Genomic DNA, 16,585 nt, shown 5'->3' with positions numbered 1-16,585 from the left:
TACAGTAGCTGAGCTAAATAGTGTCAATTGAATTGTGTTTACCTGTCACAATGACTGTTTAGTAACAACATTTCCAGCATTTGCTGTGAGGTAAGATATAGTTTAATTTCTTATACTGTGCATGCAGATTAACAGATTTAAGAAGCAAGGAAAGATTATAGATCATCTATGACCCTGTGGGCAATGGTGTGATGGAAGCCAGCCGGCTGGCCTTGGCTCAGCCATGTGCGAGTAGTTTGGTTTTATATGGAAAACCCTGTATGACTCCAATGTAGATTATTTGTGCTGTATGTGCATAGCTTGAAGTTACATATTTTACAAGACCTGCCTGTTGCCCTTGAGATATTTAAACTATTCCTGCATCTTCACTAAAAGGACAGCTGCCTTGGAGGACCAGCAGTAGTGTGTCCAACTCATGATTACTAATTCTTAGGTTCAATCTCGGTGATGTATGCAATTTTCCAAGTATGGTCAAAAATCTTGGCACTTCATGTCATTGTAATAGGTAGTGCCACATTATAAAAATTAATTAACGCAGCCATGGAACCCATTTCAATGGAATTCTATTTTCGTTGCTAGACAACAGCACAGTCGGAATGTAGAAAGTGGTTGGTAGGCACCACTTTCGGAGGCCTGTGCCATGATTATTATTACTGGAGATCCACAGGGTGTGAGCCAGCGTGTTTGTTCTGTCCCCAACATTCCTGCAACTCACACACCACACATAACACTATCCTCCACTACAATAACACACACTTCCCACACATGGCAAAGGCCGCCCACCCTTCTTGGAGGATCTGCCTTACAAGGGCTGCACCAGGCGAGCCGAACATGTCTTTGGACACCCCTAGCACTAAAAGCCATACCATAAAATGAGTGAGTGAGTGGATGAGGTTAATTAATTAATTTCCTGTGGCTATCCCTAGCTGAGTGCAGCCCTTGTAAGGCAGACCCTCCGATGAGGATGGGTGGAATCTGCCATGTATAGGTAACTGCGTGTTATTGTGGTGGAGGGTAGAGTTATGTGTGATGTGTGAGTTGCAGGGATGTTGCAGACAGCACAAACTCCTTGCCCAAGAGGCACTGGAAGTAACCAATGAAGGTTAAAATCCCCAACCTGGCCAGGAATTGAACCCGGGACCCTCTGGACTGAAGACCAGTACACTGACCATTCAGCCAACGAGTCGGACAGTGAGCGAGTGAGTGAATGTTACTACAGTACATTGTGTATATATTTCTAAAGTTGAGTATATTTCGGATCATTGTGAGTGACTGTTTTATTTTATTTTACTATTTTTTATTTCTTTTTACTTGAGCTTTTTATTTTTATTTGAGCCAGGCTGAGTGGCTCAGATGGTTAAGGCGCTGGCCTTCTAACCCCAACTTGGCAGGTTCGATCCTGGCTCAGTCCGGTGGTATTTGAAGGTGCTCAAATACGACAGCCCCATGTCGGTAGATTTACTGGCACGTAAAAGAACTCCTGCGGGACTAAATTCCGGCACCTCGGCGTCTCCGAAGACCTTAAAAAGTAGTTAGTGGGACGTAAAGCAAATAACATTATTATTAATTATTATTTGTCTTGAATAGTTGCGAAGTTAGGACACATGGTCCTCTCTTACACTTAACCACATTATTGTACAGAGAAACTATAGAGAATATTAAATATTTTAAAAGAAACTAATTTGTAACATAAATTCAAAATGAAAGCAACATCATAATTATATCTATATGAACATATCATTTGTCAAACTACTAAATGCACTTTATGTTAAATAAGTTTAAAGTAATTTAAAGAAAAATTAACTAAATTATACACACATCCATACACCATCAATCACTCATCAAGATTCACACCGTGGGCTTATGCATCTAAGAGATACCTTCTGTAGGAGGACTTGAAAGACTCTAGTGAGTTACTACTTTGGATGTTATTTGGAACAGAGTTCCATAATCTACTTCCCGTTGCAATAAATGAGTGATTATGACCTGCTAAAGGGAATGGCAAGTGTAGTAAGAGAGTGTGTATTATGCTGGTGAAAAGAGGAAAGGTATGTAAAGTTTGATGACAGGTACTGGGTATTCTCTCAGTTAGTGATCTGAACACCAATAGGGTTACATGAAGACTTCTGAGCTCTTCAAATTTCTGGAGGGAAAGTTGCTTGTAATAAGGTGTGACATGAGTGTCGTAGTGTAACGAAAATATAAATCTGATGCAGGAATTCATGGTGCTTTGTATTTGTCTAATTTGTTCTTTCATTGTATCTATGAATACAGCATCACAATAATAGAATAAAGAGTGAACTAATGTTTTTATAAGCCTGACTTTCATATTTTAGTTAATGGTAAAATGTTATGGTGGTGTTTCAGAGGATGGAGTGAGGCATATACCCTGTTACAGATATGTGTGATGTGTTCATTTCAACTTACGTTTTCACTTATAACAACACCTAGATTATTTACCGAACTTTCATACGGAATTTTGGTTCCAGATAGAGTGAGTGAAGGGATGTCTAGAGACTTTGACATGTTTATTAATTTTGATTGTCCAACTATAATAGCTTTTGTCTTAGAGGGATTTATTAATATAGAGTTTTCACAAGCATATGATGATATATTATGTAAGTCAGCATTCATTCAATCAGTTGCTAGACGAACATCTCCCAAATTTGTGTGAAAATATATTTGGAGGTCATCTGCATATATATGATAATTACAAATGTTCAATTGAGATGCTATGTCGTTTATGTATAAAATAAAAAGCAATGGTCCAAGTACAGAACCCTGGGGTAATCTTGCATGTTTCATTGCCCATTGAGAAGTCTTATTCTTTATAACAACTTGTTGTCTGCGGTTTGTGAGGTAAGAGCTTAAGAGTTGTAAAGCAATCTGATTTAGATGAAGGGATTTTAATTTGGCCAGCAATATGTCTAAGTAAACAGTGTCGAATGCACTGCTAAAATCAAAAAGAGTAAGTAATGTGACCTCCTGTTCACTCATTGCATAACTAACGTCGTCTGTAACCTTGAATAGGGCAGTGGTTGTGCTGTGTCCTTTTTTAAAGCCTGACTGTAATGGGTCAAACAAGGAATATTTGTTTGGATACCCTGTTAGTTAGTTTTTCATTATCTTGTTCTTGTTTTTTTCCTCATGGTAAACATTGTTGAAGTTTATTTTTGGTCTGTATGTTAGAAATCTGTATGTGAAACTAATAATCATACTAAGACAGGCTGGGCTGAGTAGCTCAGACAGTAGAGTACTGGCCTTCTGAGCTCAACTTGGTAGATTCAATCCTGGCTAAGTCCGGTGATATTTGAAGGTGCTTAAATATGTCACCCTCATGTCGGTAGATTTACTGGCACATAGAAGAACTCTTGCAGGACAAAATTCTAGTGCTTCACCATCTCCAAAAGCCATAAAAAAAAGTAGTTAGTGGGATATATAAATACCAATAAGATTAAGTTATTACTATTAAGAAATGATGTTTAAAGTGTAACCAATGGGAGAGCTACTTTAAGGCAGAACTATATTAGACAGAATATAAAGTAAAACAACTCAGTTCCTTGTTTGATTTCTTGCATGAATGGTTGTTAATATTCTTACAGGTTATTTTCCTTGCATGGGAAATCTTTTAGTACAAGGATTGCATTAAAATCCTAATTCATTATTCCTATTTCATGGACCAAATTGATTTTTCATTGGGGTAATCATATTAACGAGGTAGTTAAGAAAGGTTACAGATCTCTTCACATGGTTATGAGAGTATTTAGGGGTTGTAGTGAGGATGTAAAAGGAGAGGACATATAAGTCCTTGGTTAGACCACAGTTAGAGTATGGCTCCAGTGTATGGGACACTCACCAGTACTAATTGATACAAAAACTAGAAAAATTTCAAAGAAAACCAGCACGATTTGTTCTGGGAGGTTTGCGACAAGGACTAGTGTTATTAAAATGATGCAAACTTAGGGGTGGGAAGACCTGGGAGTAAGGAGACGAGTTGCTCGACTATGCAGTATGTTACATGCAAATTTTGTATCATTGTTGAATTTATGCGGTATGTTTCGAGCTGTCAGTGGTGAGTTGACATGGAATGACGTCAGTAGAAGAATAAGCTTGAGTGGAACTTTTAAAAGTAGGAAAGATCATAAAGGAAGATAAAGGTCAGAATTAAGAGGACAGATTGAGCAAATATTCATTTATAGGAAGAGGAGTAAGGGAATGAAATAAATTATCAAGGAAAGGTTCGATAAATTTCCAAGTTTGTTGAAAATATTTAAGAAAAAACTAGGTAATCAACTGTAAATAAATATAAATATGAGACATAATTGATAGGGAATCTGCCACCTGGGCGAATGCCCTAAATGCAGATTGATTGATTGATTGATTGATTGATTGATTGATTGATTGATTGATTGATTGATTGATTGATTTAAATTTTCCTATGCATTGGAAAATATTGCATCAAAGTTGGTTTCTGGTTGCAAAACAGACCAACAACATTATCATTTTTTTTTCTTTTGCTAGTTGCTTTACGTCGCACCGACACAGATAGGTCTCTTGGCGACGATGGGACAGGAAAGGTCCAGGAGTGGGAAGGAAGCGGTCGTGGCCTTAATTAAGGTACAGCCCCAGCATTTGCCTGGTGCGAAAATAGGAAACCACGGAAAACCATTTTCAGGGCTGCCGACAGTGGGATTCGAACCTACTATCTCCCGAATACTGGATACTGGCCGCACTTAAGCGACTGCAGCTATCGAGCTCGGTAGCATTATCATTAATATGCAGGTATTAGTCACAGTTACATTTTCTCTGAACCACAGACTCAAGCTTAGGGCAACAGCTATGATAAAAGAAAAGTAATAACAGCTCTGTGTAATCTACTGTAAGAAATTATCCTCATCAATTCGTTTTGGACATGCGTATGAAACCTGAACTGTTTGTTTTTCTTACGATTTGCTTCCCCTTTTCTAATAAAAAGAGATGTAAGGTGTCCTTTACCGTAATCTATGCCCCTACCTATCACACCCCGATGAGATGTTTGGATGATATCGTTTTTGTAAACTAGTAGTCCGTCATAATGTTAAAAAATATACAGGGACACTGTTTTAGTTATGACAGGGATTGTCTCTCGCCCGTTCGCCAGCGCTGCGAGCTTGTCTCCAGCCATTTACTGTCAGATTTCATTGCTACAGGATATTTATTTCCACCTATTGTTTTTCGGTACAGCGTCTTTGTAATACTTTTCCCTTTTATCATACATACACACAAAGATTATTTTGAAAGAGAATTGCAAGTGTTTCGTCGAAAGAAGTCATTATATCGTGCACAAAATACAATATTTACCTCTGCTCTGATTGGCTGGATCTTAAAGTTAACGTAAAATTAACCTCAAGAGCTTGGAGTTTGCAATCCCTTAATTTTACGGACTCGCAGTTAAGCTTACGTCGGCGCATTGTGAATGGTTCCATTAGATAAGATGGCCGCTAACTTCTAAGTTAACGTTAATTTTAAGTTTACGTTATGTTACTTTACGTTACCTTTGCATTGTAAGATCTGGATGGTTATTGAGAAGTGTTACATTCCAAGCTCAGTATGACTGAAGAGTAATGTTACATTCCAAACTCTAAATGACAATCGATGAATGTTAATTTCTACACTTTGTAGAACTATTGAGAAATCTCACATTCCATGCCCTGTATGACTACTGAGATAAACTCCATTCCAAGCAATGTACAACTATCAAGATAGGTTGCATTATAAACTAGGTATGACTATTGAGTTTTGGTCATATTGCTTACTTTACAAACATTAGGTTCTAAATAAGAAATGCAAGATTCCAGTGGTGAAGCATGCTAGTATTCACTGTTACCACTGGTAACAGTTTGTAAATATAAAAATAGAATATTCTTTAATATTTAATTTTTGTATCTTCGCCTGGCTGTGTCGCGAGAACTCTATTGCAGTAGATAGCCACCAACAAAGCTGAGTGAGAGACTCTTCTGTTACCAACATCAGTAAGTGGATACGCTTTTAATCTCTTCTAACAGCTAGGCGATCATTACTGCACCTATGCCAAGCAAAGCCCCCCTCCCCGACACTTACATGTGTCCTACTACGTTCTCTGGTCGTATTACCAAAATGGAAAGTGAAAACGAAAATTTATAACGTTGGTGCTGAACAGTTCTGTCCGTTCTTTCCATCGCACTCAAAACTCCATTGTTATAATTATTGTGTTATTGTCTTCTATTATAATACAACGTGACTTTTCTTGTTAAAGTGTGAATTTATATTTAATTTATGTAAGTTAATAATACCCTATAGGACTGCACAACATCTTAAACATTAAAATGAGTGCTGCCACTTTCACCTCGAAAATAAGTGAGTTGGCAAGTCCAGAATGTTCATGTATAATATAAAGCTTAGGCCTAATGAATATGCCATTTTCGGTAGGAACTTTTGATGAAAAGTAAAACATGACCGCAAAAGGTAGACCCACCCCTTCTCTTAAAAATTTAGCCAAGGAATCGAAAAGAACAGTAAGATATTTTCATGACTTGTGGTACATAGATTGGTTATGTGGTTGTGAAAAAATGAATAAACTGTACTGTTGGCCATGTATTCTATTTTTCTCAGAAAATAATTCTTGGAATAAAGATGGTGTGGACAATAGAGATAGTTCCAGAGTTTTAAAGAGACACCGTGAGGTGTTTCCGAATATGATTCAGTTCGGAAAGTCCAGAAAAGACTTCTGTTTGAGTACAGCTTACAGAAAGAAAATTGATGAGTATAATGAGCTAGTAAAAATAACAGATATATTATCAGCACTTCAATGGATACTGTGTGTCTTTCTTTCAGGAGTCATCGAGGAACTGAAGAATCTGATAACAGAAGTAATTACAGGGAGTTACTAGTGATAATTGCTAAGAAAGATGACATATTTCAGCACCATTTAGATACATCTACAGTTTTCTCCAGATTTTCATCTGACAAACAAAATGATATTATTGAAGCCATAGCTACTTTTATGACCAGCACAATTAAAGACGAGATTAAGGAAGCAAACTTTATTTCCGTTACTTTTGGATGAAAGTACAGACGTTTCTAACAGAGCATATCTCTCAACTGTACTGTATTTAGATATGTTAGTCCTGAAGGCGAAATTCACGAGAGATTTTTGAGAGTCAGTGATATAAGTGGAGACTGTTCTGCTGTTCCTCTCTCTAAACATCTCTTTGAAATGTTACAAGAATTTTAGTGTAGTGAAAAGTACAGTGACTCTATATGTACAGTGTGGCCAACGTGTGCTTCATTCTGATTGGCTCCGCCATGTTTTAGCCAAATGTCCCGTCAGCTAATTTAAACATATGTATTCCGCACAGGCTAAGACGACTCTTTATGCAATTTCAGCGAAGTACAGGCTACCTGTTTTAACTTTAATACAATCGAAAATATGTTTTTATTGAACACGGAAGATTATTTAGCATTATTAGCTTCGATGTGTGTTTGAATTTACGTATTTCTGAGGTATGAGTTTTGAAGAAAATTACGCCAGGCTGTTACACTTATCGATGCAGAAAAAAAATCCAGAAAGGGTTTTAAAATGAAATTGGACATCCAAGAGAGTAAATGTGATATTTTCCGTTAATATTCACCATAAATCGAAAACCTGTGCATAACGAAAGTTGTTTAGAATATAATTCCCGATCTTTTACGTTTTGGGCGATTGTACCGTGTAAGGAAAAATAACAGAGATTTTCACGATTATATTATTTTGCGAAAATTCCAAATATCCCCGAAAATATATGTTATCTAAAACCTGTACATAACAAAAGTTACAGGAAAGGTCACTCCCGATCATTTACTGTATCATTTATTTTCGCCATATGAGATATCACGATCGATATATTCTCGAATTCAAACTTTTATGGCTATTCATCTCTTAAAGAATGTGATTTTAAGTGTCGCCTAGCATCAAGTCGAGTTTTCCCGTACATTATCATGATAACAATAATAATCCGACTCCGTGTTCGAATGGTCAGCATACTGTACTTTGCTTCAGAATCTCCCGGGTTCGATTCCCGGCTGGGTGGGATATTGTAATAGCTTGGGCGTGGGGACTGGGTGCTTGTGTTTGCCCCAACACTCTCCTTTTCATATTCAGACAACATATCACACTACAAATCACCACGGAAACATTCAATAGTGATTACATCCCTCATATAGTATTTGCGTCAGGAAGGGCATCCGGCTGTTAAACAGCTCGTGTGTGTGTGTGCGTGTGTGAGAGAGAGAGATAGATGCAGTTCCCACCCACAACCCCACAATTGTGGGAAGAGCGGTAGAAAAAGAAGAAGGTAATATCAATGTATTAGCAAAACTGATAGTCGTAAATAGAATGTTTAAAATACAGCGGATGTTTACCAGTACTAACCGAACCGGGGCACAGAATTAGTTGCACATCACGGGGATCGAACCGCGGGTGGTCGATAATTGAGTCCTGAATACAAATACTCCGAGAACAGGATAACTGCTTGTTTTCACCGAGCAACAAGTAGGTTTTTCTCAAACTATAGGCTTGTTGCATAGTGATACTAATATTTAATTCCTCATTGCGGGGATCAAACCATTGCCATCATTAAAGGAGCACTATACACAACCCTGAGACCATGTCAATTGCTTGTTTTCACCACTAAAGAGTAGCAGGTTTTCGTTATTTCAATTAGTACCACGAGTAAAATGGTAGAGTATATTATGTTAACATAAATATAGAGCTAGGTAATACAATTTTATCTACCCATCATGTTATTTTTATCTTCTGTGTGTGTTAAGGTTAGATACATACCGATAAGTCATATGTAAAAAAGTACATTTTTATATATAGTTTGATGATACTGCGTTGTATATTCTGATATGTAAAACCATGTAACCTGGAATATGGTACCGGTAATGTTAATTTTTGTGATTTAAATGTAGGCTATTACAGTCATCACATACATTATTCAAGACAATGACTACACTATTTTATGCCACATGTATTATAATATGAATGTTATTATAGGCCTAGCTACCAACACAGACTTTCTAACTTCTTCAATGATTGTGACCTATAGGCCCATACCACGTATAAATCTAAATTTTGAAGTCTTACGTCAAGTAGTCATACTCTGAGTATAAAAATACTGATAGGCCTATATACGCACAGCATAAGCAAAACAAATAACATCTTAAAATATTGACCTAGTCTATTTTGTATTGAAACAATAATAATATCACTCTCCTTCATCTACCATCTGATTTAGTACTTGGATAAAACATGGCGGCTGGACTGGACTTGGCCACACTTGTAGTGAAAAGTTAGTAGCAGAGACATTTGATGGCGCAGCAGTGATGGCAGGACAGCACAGTGGGATGCAGAAGTTAGTCAGGAATAAATATGACCAGATTATATTCATTGACTGCTATGGTCATAGGCACAACTTGGCATTACAGCAATCTGTTAACCACATCAAAGAATGCAAAGTATTTTTTCAGACCTAATCCAGGTTAGCAGGTTGTTTTCATCATTCCCTAAAAGGGCCGGTGGCTTTGATAAAGTAATAAAAAGATGATTACCAACAGCAGCGCCTACCCAATGGATATGTGCTGGTAGGCTGTTTGAAGTTGTGTCCTCTGTCTTTACAAATCTCCTTGAATTCTTCAGAGAAATGAAACATAACGCAGACAAATGGGACGGTGGAATGAGAATTCAAGCTAAAGATTATTATGTTATCCTGCAGGACTTGGATTTCTATTTCCTATTAAATTCATTTGCTGAAATGCTCCCTCAATCTGATTATCAGATCCTTCAGAAGAAAATATGTGATACTGCCTTCCACTCGAAAGAGATCCGGTAGTTTAAAGCTTTTCTGCAGACAACCAGATATAATTTTGAAACTATGTGGTCAAAGTTGCAAGACAAAGCTTTTTTTTTTGCTATTTGTTTTACGTCGCACCGACACAGATAGGTCTTATGGCGACGATGGGATAGGAAAGGCCTAGGAATGGGAAGGAAGCGGCCGTAGCCTTAATTAAGGTACAGCCCCAGCATTTGCCTGGTATGAAAATGGGAAATCACGGAAAACCATCTTCAGGACCGCCGACAGTGGGGTTCGAACCCACTATCTCCTGGATGCAAGCTCACAGCTGCGCACTCCTAACCGCATGGCCAACTCGCCCAGTGCAAGACAATGAAGGGAGACAAGATTACCCTCAAAAGTGCCAGAGAATTTATTTTATAGGAATGAAGAAAACATTGTACCCCTGGCTGTATTTGGAAATAATTGACATCAAGTCCATGCAACTATCAGATAAATTTTCTGATATTAACAGATTGAAGTTCCTTCACTTAAATTGATATTGACCAGTTTAACAATTTTGCAAAGAAGTTCCCAAACAGTGCCTATCAGTTGTTAGTGAAGACCTATGGACGAAATTTTGACTGCATAAAACTAAAAAGCGAATTGTCAATCCTCTACATGAAACCAGACCTTGTGAAAAATAGTGCATTTGACCTCTACCAATATTTGCACACCAATGGTCTTAAGAAAGGCATATCCAGAAGCAACGGAATTGACTGACCTCATTCTCACAATCCTGTCAACTGGTGCCTCTGTTGAAAGAAGCTTCTCAGCCTTAAAAAAGGATACACACCTTCCAAAGAAATTCACAAATACAAGACAGGCTGTTTTCACTTTCTTTGATTGCGATTGAGAGGAAATTTCTGAGTGACTTCATGAAGAACCTAATTTTTACGATACCGGGCGAGTTGGCCGTGCGCGTAGAGGCGCGCGGCTGTGAGCTTGCATCCGGGAGATAGTAGGTTCGAATCCCACTATCGGCAGCCCTGAAAATGGTTTTCCGTGGTTTCCCATTTTCACACCAGGCAAATGCTGGGGCTGTACCTTAATTAAGGCCACGGCCGCTTCCTTCCAACTCCTAGGCCTTTCCTATCCCATCGTCGCCATAAGACCTATCTGTGTCGGTGCGACGTAAAGCCCATAGCAAAAAAAAAAAAATTTTTTACGATAATGTGATAGACATTTTTGATGCCACAACATGCCATCGTATCGACCTGAAGTACAAATAGGAAATACTGAGGTAAGCCTTAAAGCTCCGTTAGAAATTAATTTTAAACTTTATGTTTATGAGTGCATAAGTAGCCTGCCATACATTTTGCATGATGTGAACTATTTTTATTTAGTGCATGATCAAGACTGCTAGTTTATATGATGTTGATGCTCACTAGTGTTCATATTATGAGCCGTTTCATCATTTTCAAATTGTGTTCTCTTATACAAAAGGAATATCAATGATCAAGTCTATCACTTTTATGGAATGGCATCTGTACTGCTCGCAAAAATGCTGTGGGGCAAGCAACAATATACTCTCAAGAAGGAGTGTGGTAACACTTTTCAAAAGTCATGCGTTGCCACTGCAAGAATCTGATTTTGTGTCTGATACCCATCGTAATGTTTCATTGTTGCAGTTTTGGATTTAACAAACCCAGAAATTATAGCAAAAATTGATTGTCTCTTCGATAAAATCATACTCCCAGATCTTCGGCTTCCTGAGAAGTGCAATGCAGGCAAGGTTATTTCAAAACTGAGGCACTTCTACTTCAAGGACAAACCAATCAACAAAGAGACTTTTCCTGGACTCGTTACTGTAAGTTGCATGTATTTATTTGTGTATGATGTGGTTATTATAAATAAATGTAAATTACATAATATCCAGTTTTATACTAAATTTCCAGTATATGAGACATTTTCAAAAATATCCACACTCATGTATGATCTACCAATTCTGTGTGAAGCAGTTGTGGATTTCACTACAACTTCATCTTTAATTATAACAGTCATTGTTACAGTAGAATACTTCATTATATATGTTCTGTCCTTTGCTCTTCAAATGTAGTATAATGTAGACATTGTTCAAATCGATGTAACTCTATATTTATTGGGAATAACACCCATATTCATAATAGCATTTTCTTTCTCAAAATGTCTTCAGTAGGGTTGGGCACAATGTCCCTGTTTCAGCATACTGTGCCAGTGCACGGTTATTTTCCGCTGTTCCGGAACACTGAGTGTCAATTGTTCCAAAACATTCTCAAGCGAGACCAAGACAGTTACTCGCTGTCCCGTCAGAAGCGCCACTATGCATTGCCCTTCGCCTAGTAGCTAACTGTCGATACCGGCTGTGTGCCGCCACTTTCTGGAGTGTTCCGTGTTCTGTCACATCCTTTTTGTTCTGTGAGTTCCGTTACACCGGCAACTGGCCTTCGGTACATGCGAATAACGTAATGTGTTCTGTTTTGTTTTCTTTAGTAAGAGTGTTTTCATTGAAGCCTAATAATATGACTGTACGAAAGACGGTAAACTTTGCATAATGTCGCATCGCAGTCCTGTTTAGGACTCTTTTACTAGAATAAAACCGGACGGAGTGAAATGCAATTTATGTTCTTCTATTTTGTATGCAAAGGGATCTTCAACCGGCACAATGACAAGACATTTCAAACTTAAACATCCCACAATTTTTATTTTCGTGTTCTGCTTGTATATTTTGTTTAAGTTTCATGTTCTTCTTGTATAGTTTTACTTTCAATCTCCTGTTCCGCTTGTGCATAGTGTTTAATTTTTATCTTCTTGTATGGGTTAATTTTTATTTTCGTGTTCCGCTTGTATATTGTGTAAGTAAATAAAGTACTGACGAATGTTTCTTCAGCTATGCGAGTATATTTTTAATTGGTGAAAATAACATTGTGACATTTGGAAACACATTTACAGTGAGTGTAATTGTGACAGGTGTATTTTGAAATGAATGAAAACATTCTTATCCTAAAAGAATATAGACATGATTTTTTGGGTGTGTATTTCAGAGTTCCGACTGCTTTTTCACGTGCTGTGAAGTTTCATCCTGGCCCTAATTACTCACAATACAGGCTGATACATTCAACTGGTGAAAATACCCATGGATTAGTTACTTTTGAACACCTGTACTGCCATTGTGACCGTGTTATGTGTATTTCATATTGACCGAAAAATTTTAACCTAAAAGCAGCCTTTAAACGTTATTATTTGGCGCGAATTTCAGTGTTCCGACTGTTCCTTCACGTTCCGTGCAGCTTTACTCTGGCCGTAACTACACACAGCACGTCCGCTGCAGCAGCACATTCCTGTTGACGCGGAGCATGTCACGTTGCCTCACGAAGTTCTCTCTAGCGCGCAGTTACGGTCCCATGTGCCGTGTGCTGACACACTGTACCGAAACACTCCACCTTAAGCTCCTAATGTTCCAGAACAACCGACTGTTCCGGTCTGCCCAGCCATAGTCTTCAGAATTGTATTACATAACTTCCAATAACATCTCATGATTCATATTCAATAAGGACCAATAAGTTGATCTGATTGGCTGGAAGGCATGCTCACTGGCGTTGACTTCTGAACAGTGATAATATGAGAAAAGTTGAGACATAAAATCTGAATGTTTTGTTGTAATTCTTTGTCTGAAGTTTTTATGCATATCATAAGGTGTGTTCGACTAACTGGAAGTTTTCATGTTGTCGCTTAGCAAAGGAATTTTTCCAAAATATTTTTTATTATTTCATTGTGGCTATATAGAAACCTCCAGGTCATTCTATGGAGACTGTGTAACAAAATATCTAATGGGATTGCTTAAAATGAACCAACACTGCCATCTTATATCTTGTAGATTGTGACCAGGCTTTGGATAATTATGCACTTCAAATGCCAAAATGTGCATGCAATTATGCACTAAAAAGTCTCAAAATATGCACTAAAATTTAGAAATATGCATTAAAAACAAACATATGTCTGATATCAATTAGTGGTTTATATTATATGAAATTCCTCCTCTGCGAACCATGTGACCTTGCCGCGGTGGGGAGGCTTGAGTGTCCCAATGATGCAGATAGACGAGCCGCAGGTGCAACCATATCGGATGGGTATCTGTTGAGAGACCAGACTAACGAATGGTTCATCGAAAGGGAGGTAGCAGCCTTTCGGTAGTTGCAAGGGCGGCAGTCTAGATGATTGACTGATACGGCCTTGTAATTATACTCAACATGGATTAGCTGTGTTGATACTGCTACACGGCTGAAAGCAACGGGAAACTACAGCCGTAACTACCGAGGACATGCAGCTCTCTCTGTATGAATGATGTACTGATGATGGCTTCCTCCCGGGTAAAATATTCCGGAGGTAAACTAGTCCCCCATTCGGATCTCCGGGTGGGGACTACACGAGAGGGGGTGATCATCAGGAAGAAGGATACTGACATTCTGCGAGTCGGAGCGTGGAATGTTAGAAGTTTAAATCGTTGTAGTAGGTTAGAGAATCTGAAAAGGGAGATGGATAAGCTAAAGTTAGATGTAGTTGGTATAAGTGAAGTACGTTGGCAGGAAGAACGGGATTTTTGGTCAGGCGACTACCGAATTATCAACACGAAATCAAACAGGGGAAATGCAGGAGTTGGTTTAATAATGAATAAGAAAATAGGGCAGCGGATAAGCTACTACGACCAGCATAGTGAAAGAATTATTGTTGTCAAGATAGACACCAAACCAATGCCCACCACAATTGTGCAGGTCTATATGCCTACTAGTTCAGCGGATGATGAAGAAATCGAAAGAATATATGAGGAGATAGAAGATTTAATTCAATATGTAAAAGGTGACGAGAATCTAATTGTGATGGGAGACTGGAATGCAGTGGTAGGCCAAGGAAGAGAAGGTAGTACAGTAGGAGAATTCTGATTGGGACAAAGGAACGAAAGAGGAAGTCGGCTGGTTGAATTCTGCACTGATCATAATTTAGTCCTTGCCAATACTTGGTTCAAACACCACAAACGGCGGCTTTATATGTGGACGAGATCTGGAGACACTGGAAGGTATCAAATAGACTTCATTATGATTAGGCAGAGATTCAGAAACCAGGTGTTTGATTGCAAAACTTTCCCAGGAGCAGATGTGGACTCTGACCACAACTTGTTGGTCATGAAATGCCATCTGAAGTTGAAGAAATTGAAAAAAGGAAAGAATGCAAAAAGATGGGATCTAGACAAGTTGAAAGAAAAGGGTGTGAGAGATTGTTTCAAGGAACATGTTGCACAAGGTCTAAATGAAAAGGCTGAAGGAAACACAATAGAGGAAGAGTGGATAGTCATGAAAAATGAAGTCAGTAGGGCAGCTGAAGAAATGTTAGGAAGGAAGAAAAGATCAACTAAGAATCAGTGGATAACTCAGGAGATACTAGACCTGATTGATGAACGACGAAAATACAAGAATGCTAGAAATGAAGAGGGCAGAAAAGAATACAGGCGATTAAAGAATCAAGTGGATAGAAAGTGCAAGGTAGCTAAGGAAGAATGGCTGATGGAGAAGTGCAAGGATGTCGAAGACTGTATAGTCTTGGGAAAGGTAGATGCTGCATACAGGAAAATCAAGGAAACCTTTGGAGAAAGGAAATCTAGGTGCATGAATATTAAGAGCTCAGATGGAAAGCCACTTCTAGGGAAAGAAGACAAAGCAGAAAGATGGCAGGAGCATATCCAACAGTTGTATCAAGGTAAAGATGTAAATAATTTGGTTCTGGAACATGAAGAGACTGTTGATGCTGATGAAATGGGAGACCCAATTTTGAGGTCAGAGTTTGACAGAGCTGTGAGTGACCTCAACAGGAACAAGGCACCTGGAATTGATGACATTCCCTCTGAATTACTGACTGCCTTAGGAGAAACCAGCATGGCAAGGTTATTTCATTTAGTGTGGAAGATGTATGAGACAGGAGAAGTCCCATCCGATTTTCGGAAGAATGTTGTTATACCTATTCCCAAGAAAGCCGGTGCTGACAGGTGTGAAAACTACCGCACCATTAGTTTAGTATCTCATGCCTGCAAAATTTTAACACGTATTATTTACAGAAAAATGGAAAAACAAGTTGAAGCTGAGTTGGGAGAAGATCAGTTTGGCTTCAGGAGAAATGTAGGAACACGTGAAGCAATCCTGACTTTACGTCTGATCTTAGAGGATCGAATCAAGAAGGACAAGCCCACGTACATGGCATTCGTAGATCTAGAAAAGGCATTTGATAATGTTGATTGGAACAAGCTATTTATGATTCTGAGGATGATAGGGATCAGATACCGAGAACGAAGAATTATCTACAACCTGTATAAAAATCAGTCTGCAGTGATAAGAATCGAGGGCTTTGAAAAAGAAGCAGCAATCCAGAAAGGAGTGAGGCAAGGCTGCAATTTGTCCCCTCTCCTTTTCAATGTTTACATAGAACAGGCAGTAAAGGAAATCAAAGAGAAATTTGGAAAGGGAATCACAGTCCAAGGAGAGGAAATCAAAACCTTGAGATTTGCCAATGATATTGTTATTTTATCTGAGACTGCAGAAGATCTCGAGAAGTTGCTGAATGGTATGGATGAAGTCTTGGGTAAGGAGTACAAGATGAAAATAAATAAGTCCAAAACAAAAGTAATGGAGTGCAGTCGAACGAAGGCAGGTGATGTAGGAAATATTAGA

General features: G+C 38.4%; 1 protein-coding gene across 1 annotated transcript in view; it reads left to right on the top strand.

Moving 5' to 3' along the window:
- The window catches only part of LOC136856847 (esterase FE4), a 122,844-nt gene that overhangs the window by 49,336 nt on the left and 56,923 nt on the right, over positions 1 to 16,585 (top strand). The window contains exon 8 of the mRNA XM_067135032.2: positions 11,522 to 11,700. Within this exon, the coding sequence (XP_066991133.2) occupies positions 11,522 to 11,700 (179 nt within the window). The remainder of the gene's footprint in view (positions 1 to 11,521; positions 11,701 to 16,585) is intronic.

Source organism: Anabrus simplex, chromosome 1 (assembly GCF_040414725.1).
Source record: "Anabrus simplex isolate iqAnaSimp1 chromosome 1, ASM4041472v1, whole genome shotgun sequence".
NCBI lineage: Eukaryota > Metazoa > Arthropoda > Insecta > Orthoptera > Tettigoniidae > Anabrus > Anabrus simplex.
This window is presented reverse-complemented; position numbering and strand designations above follow the sequence as displayed.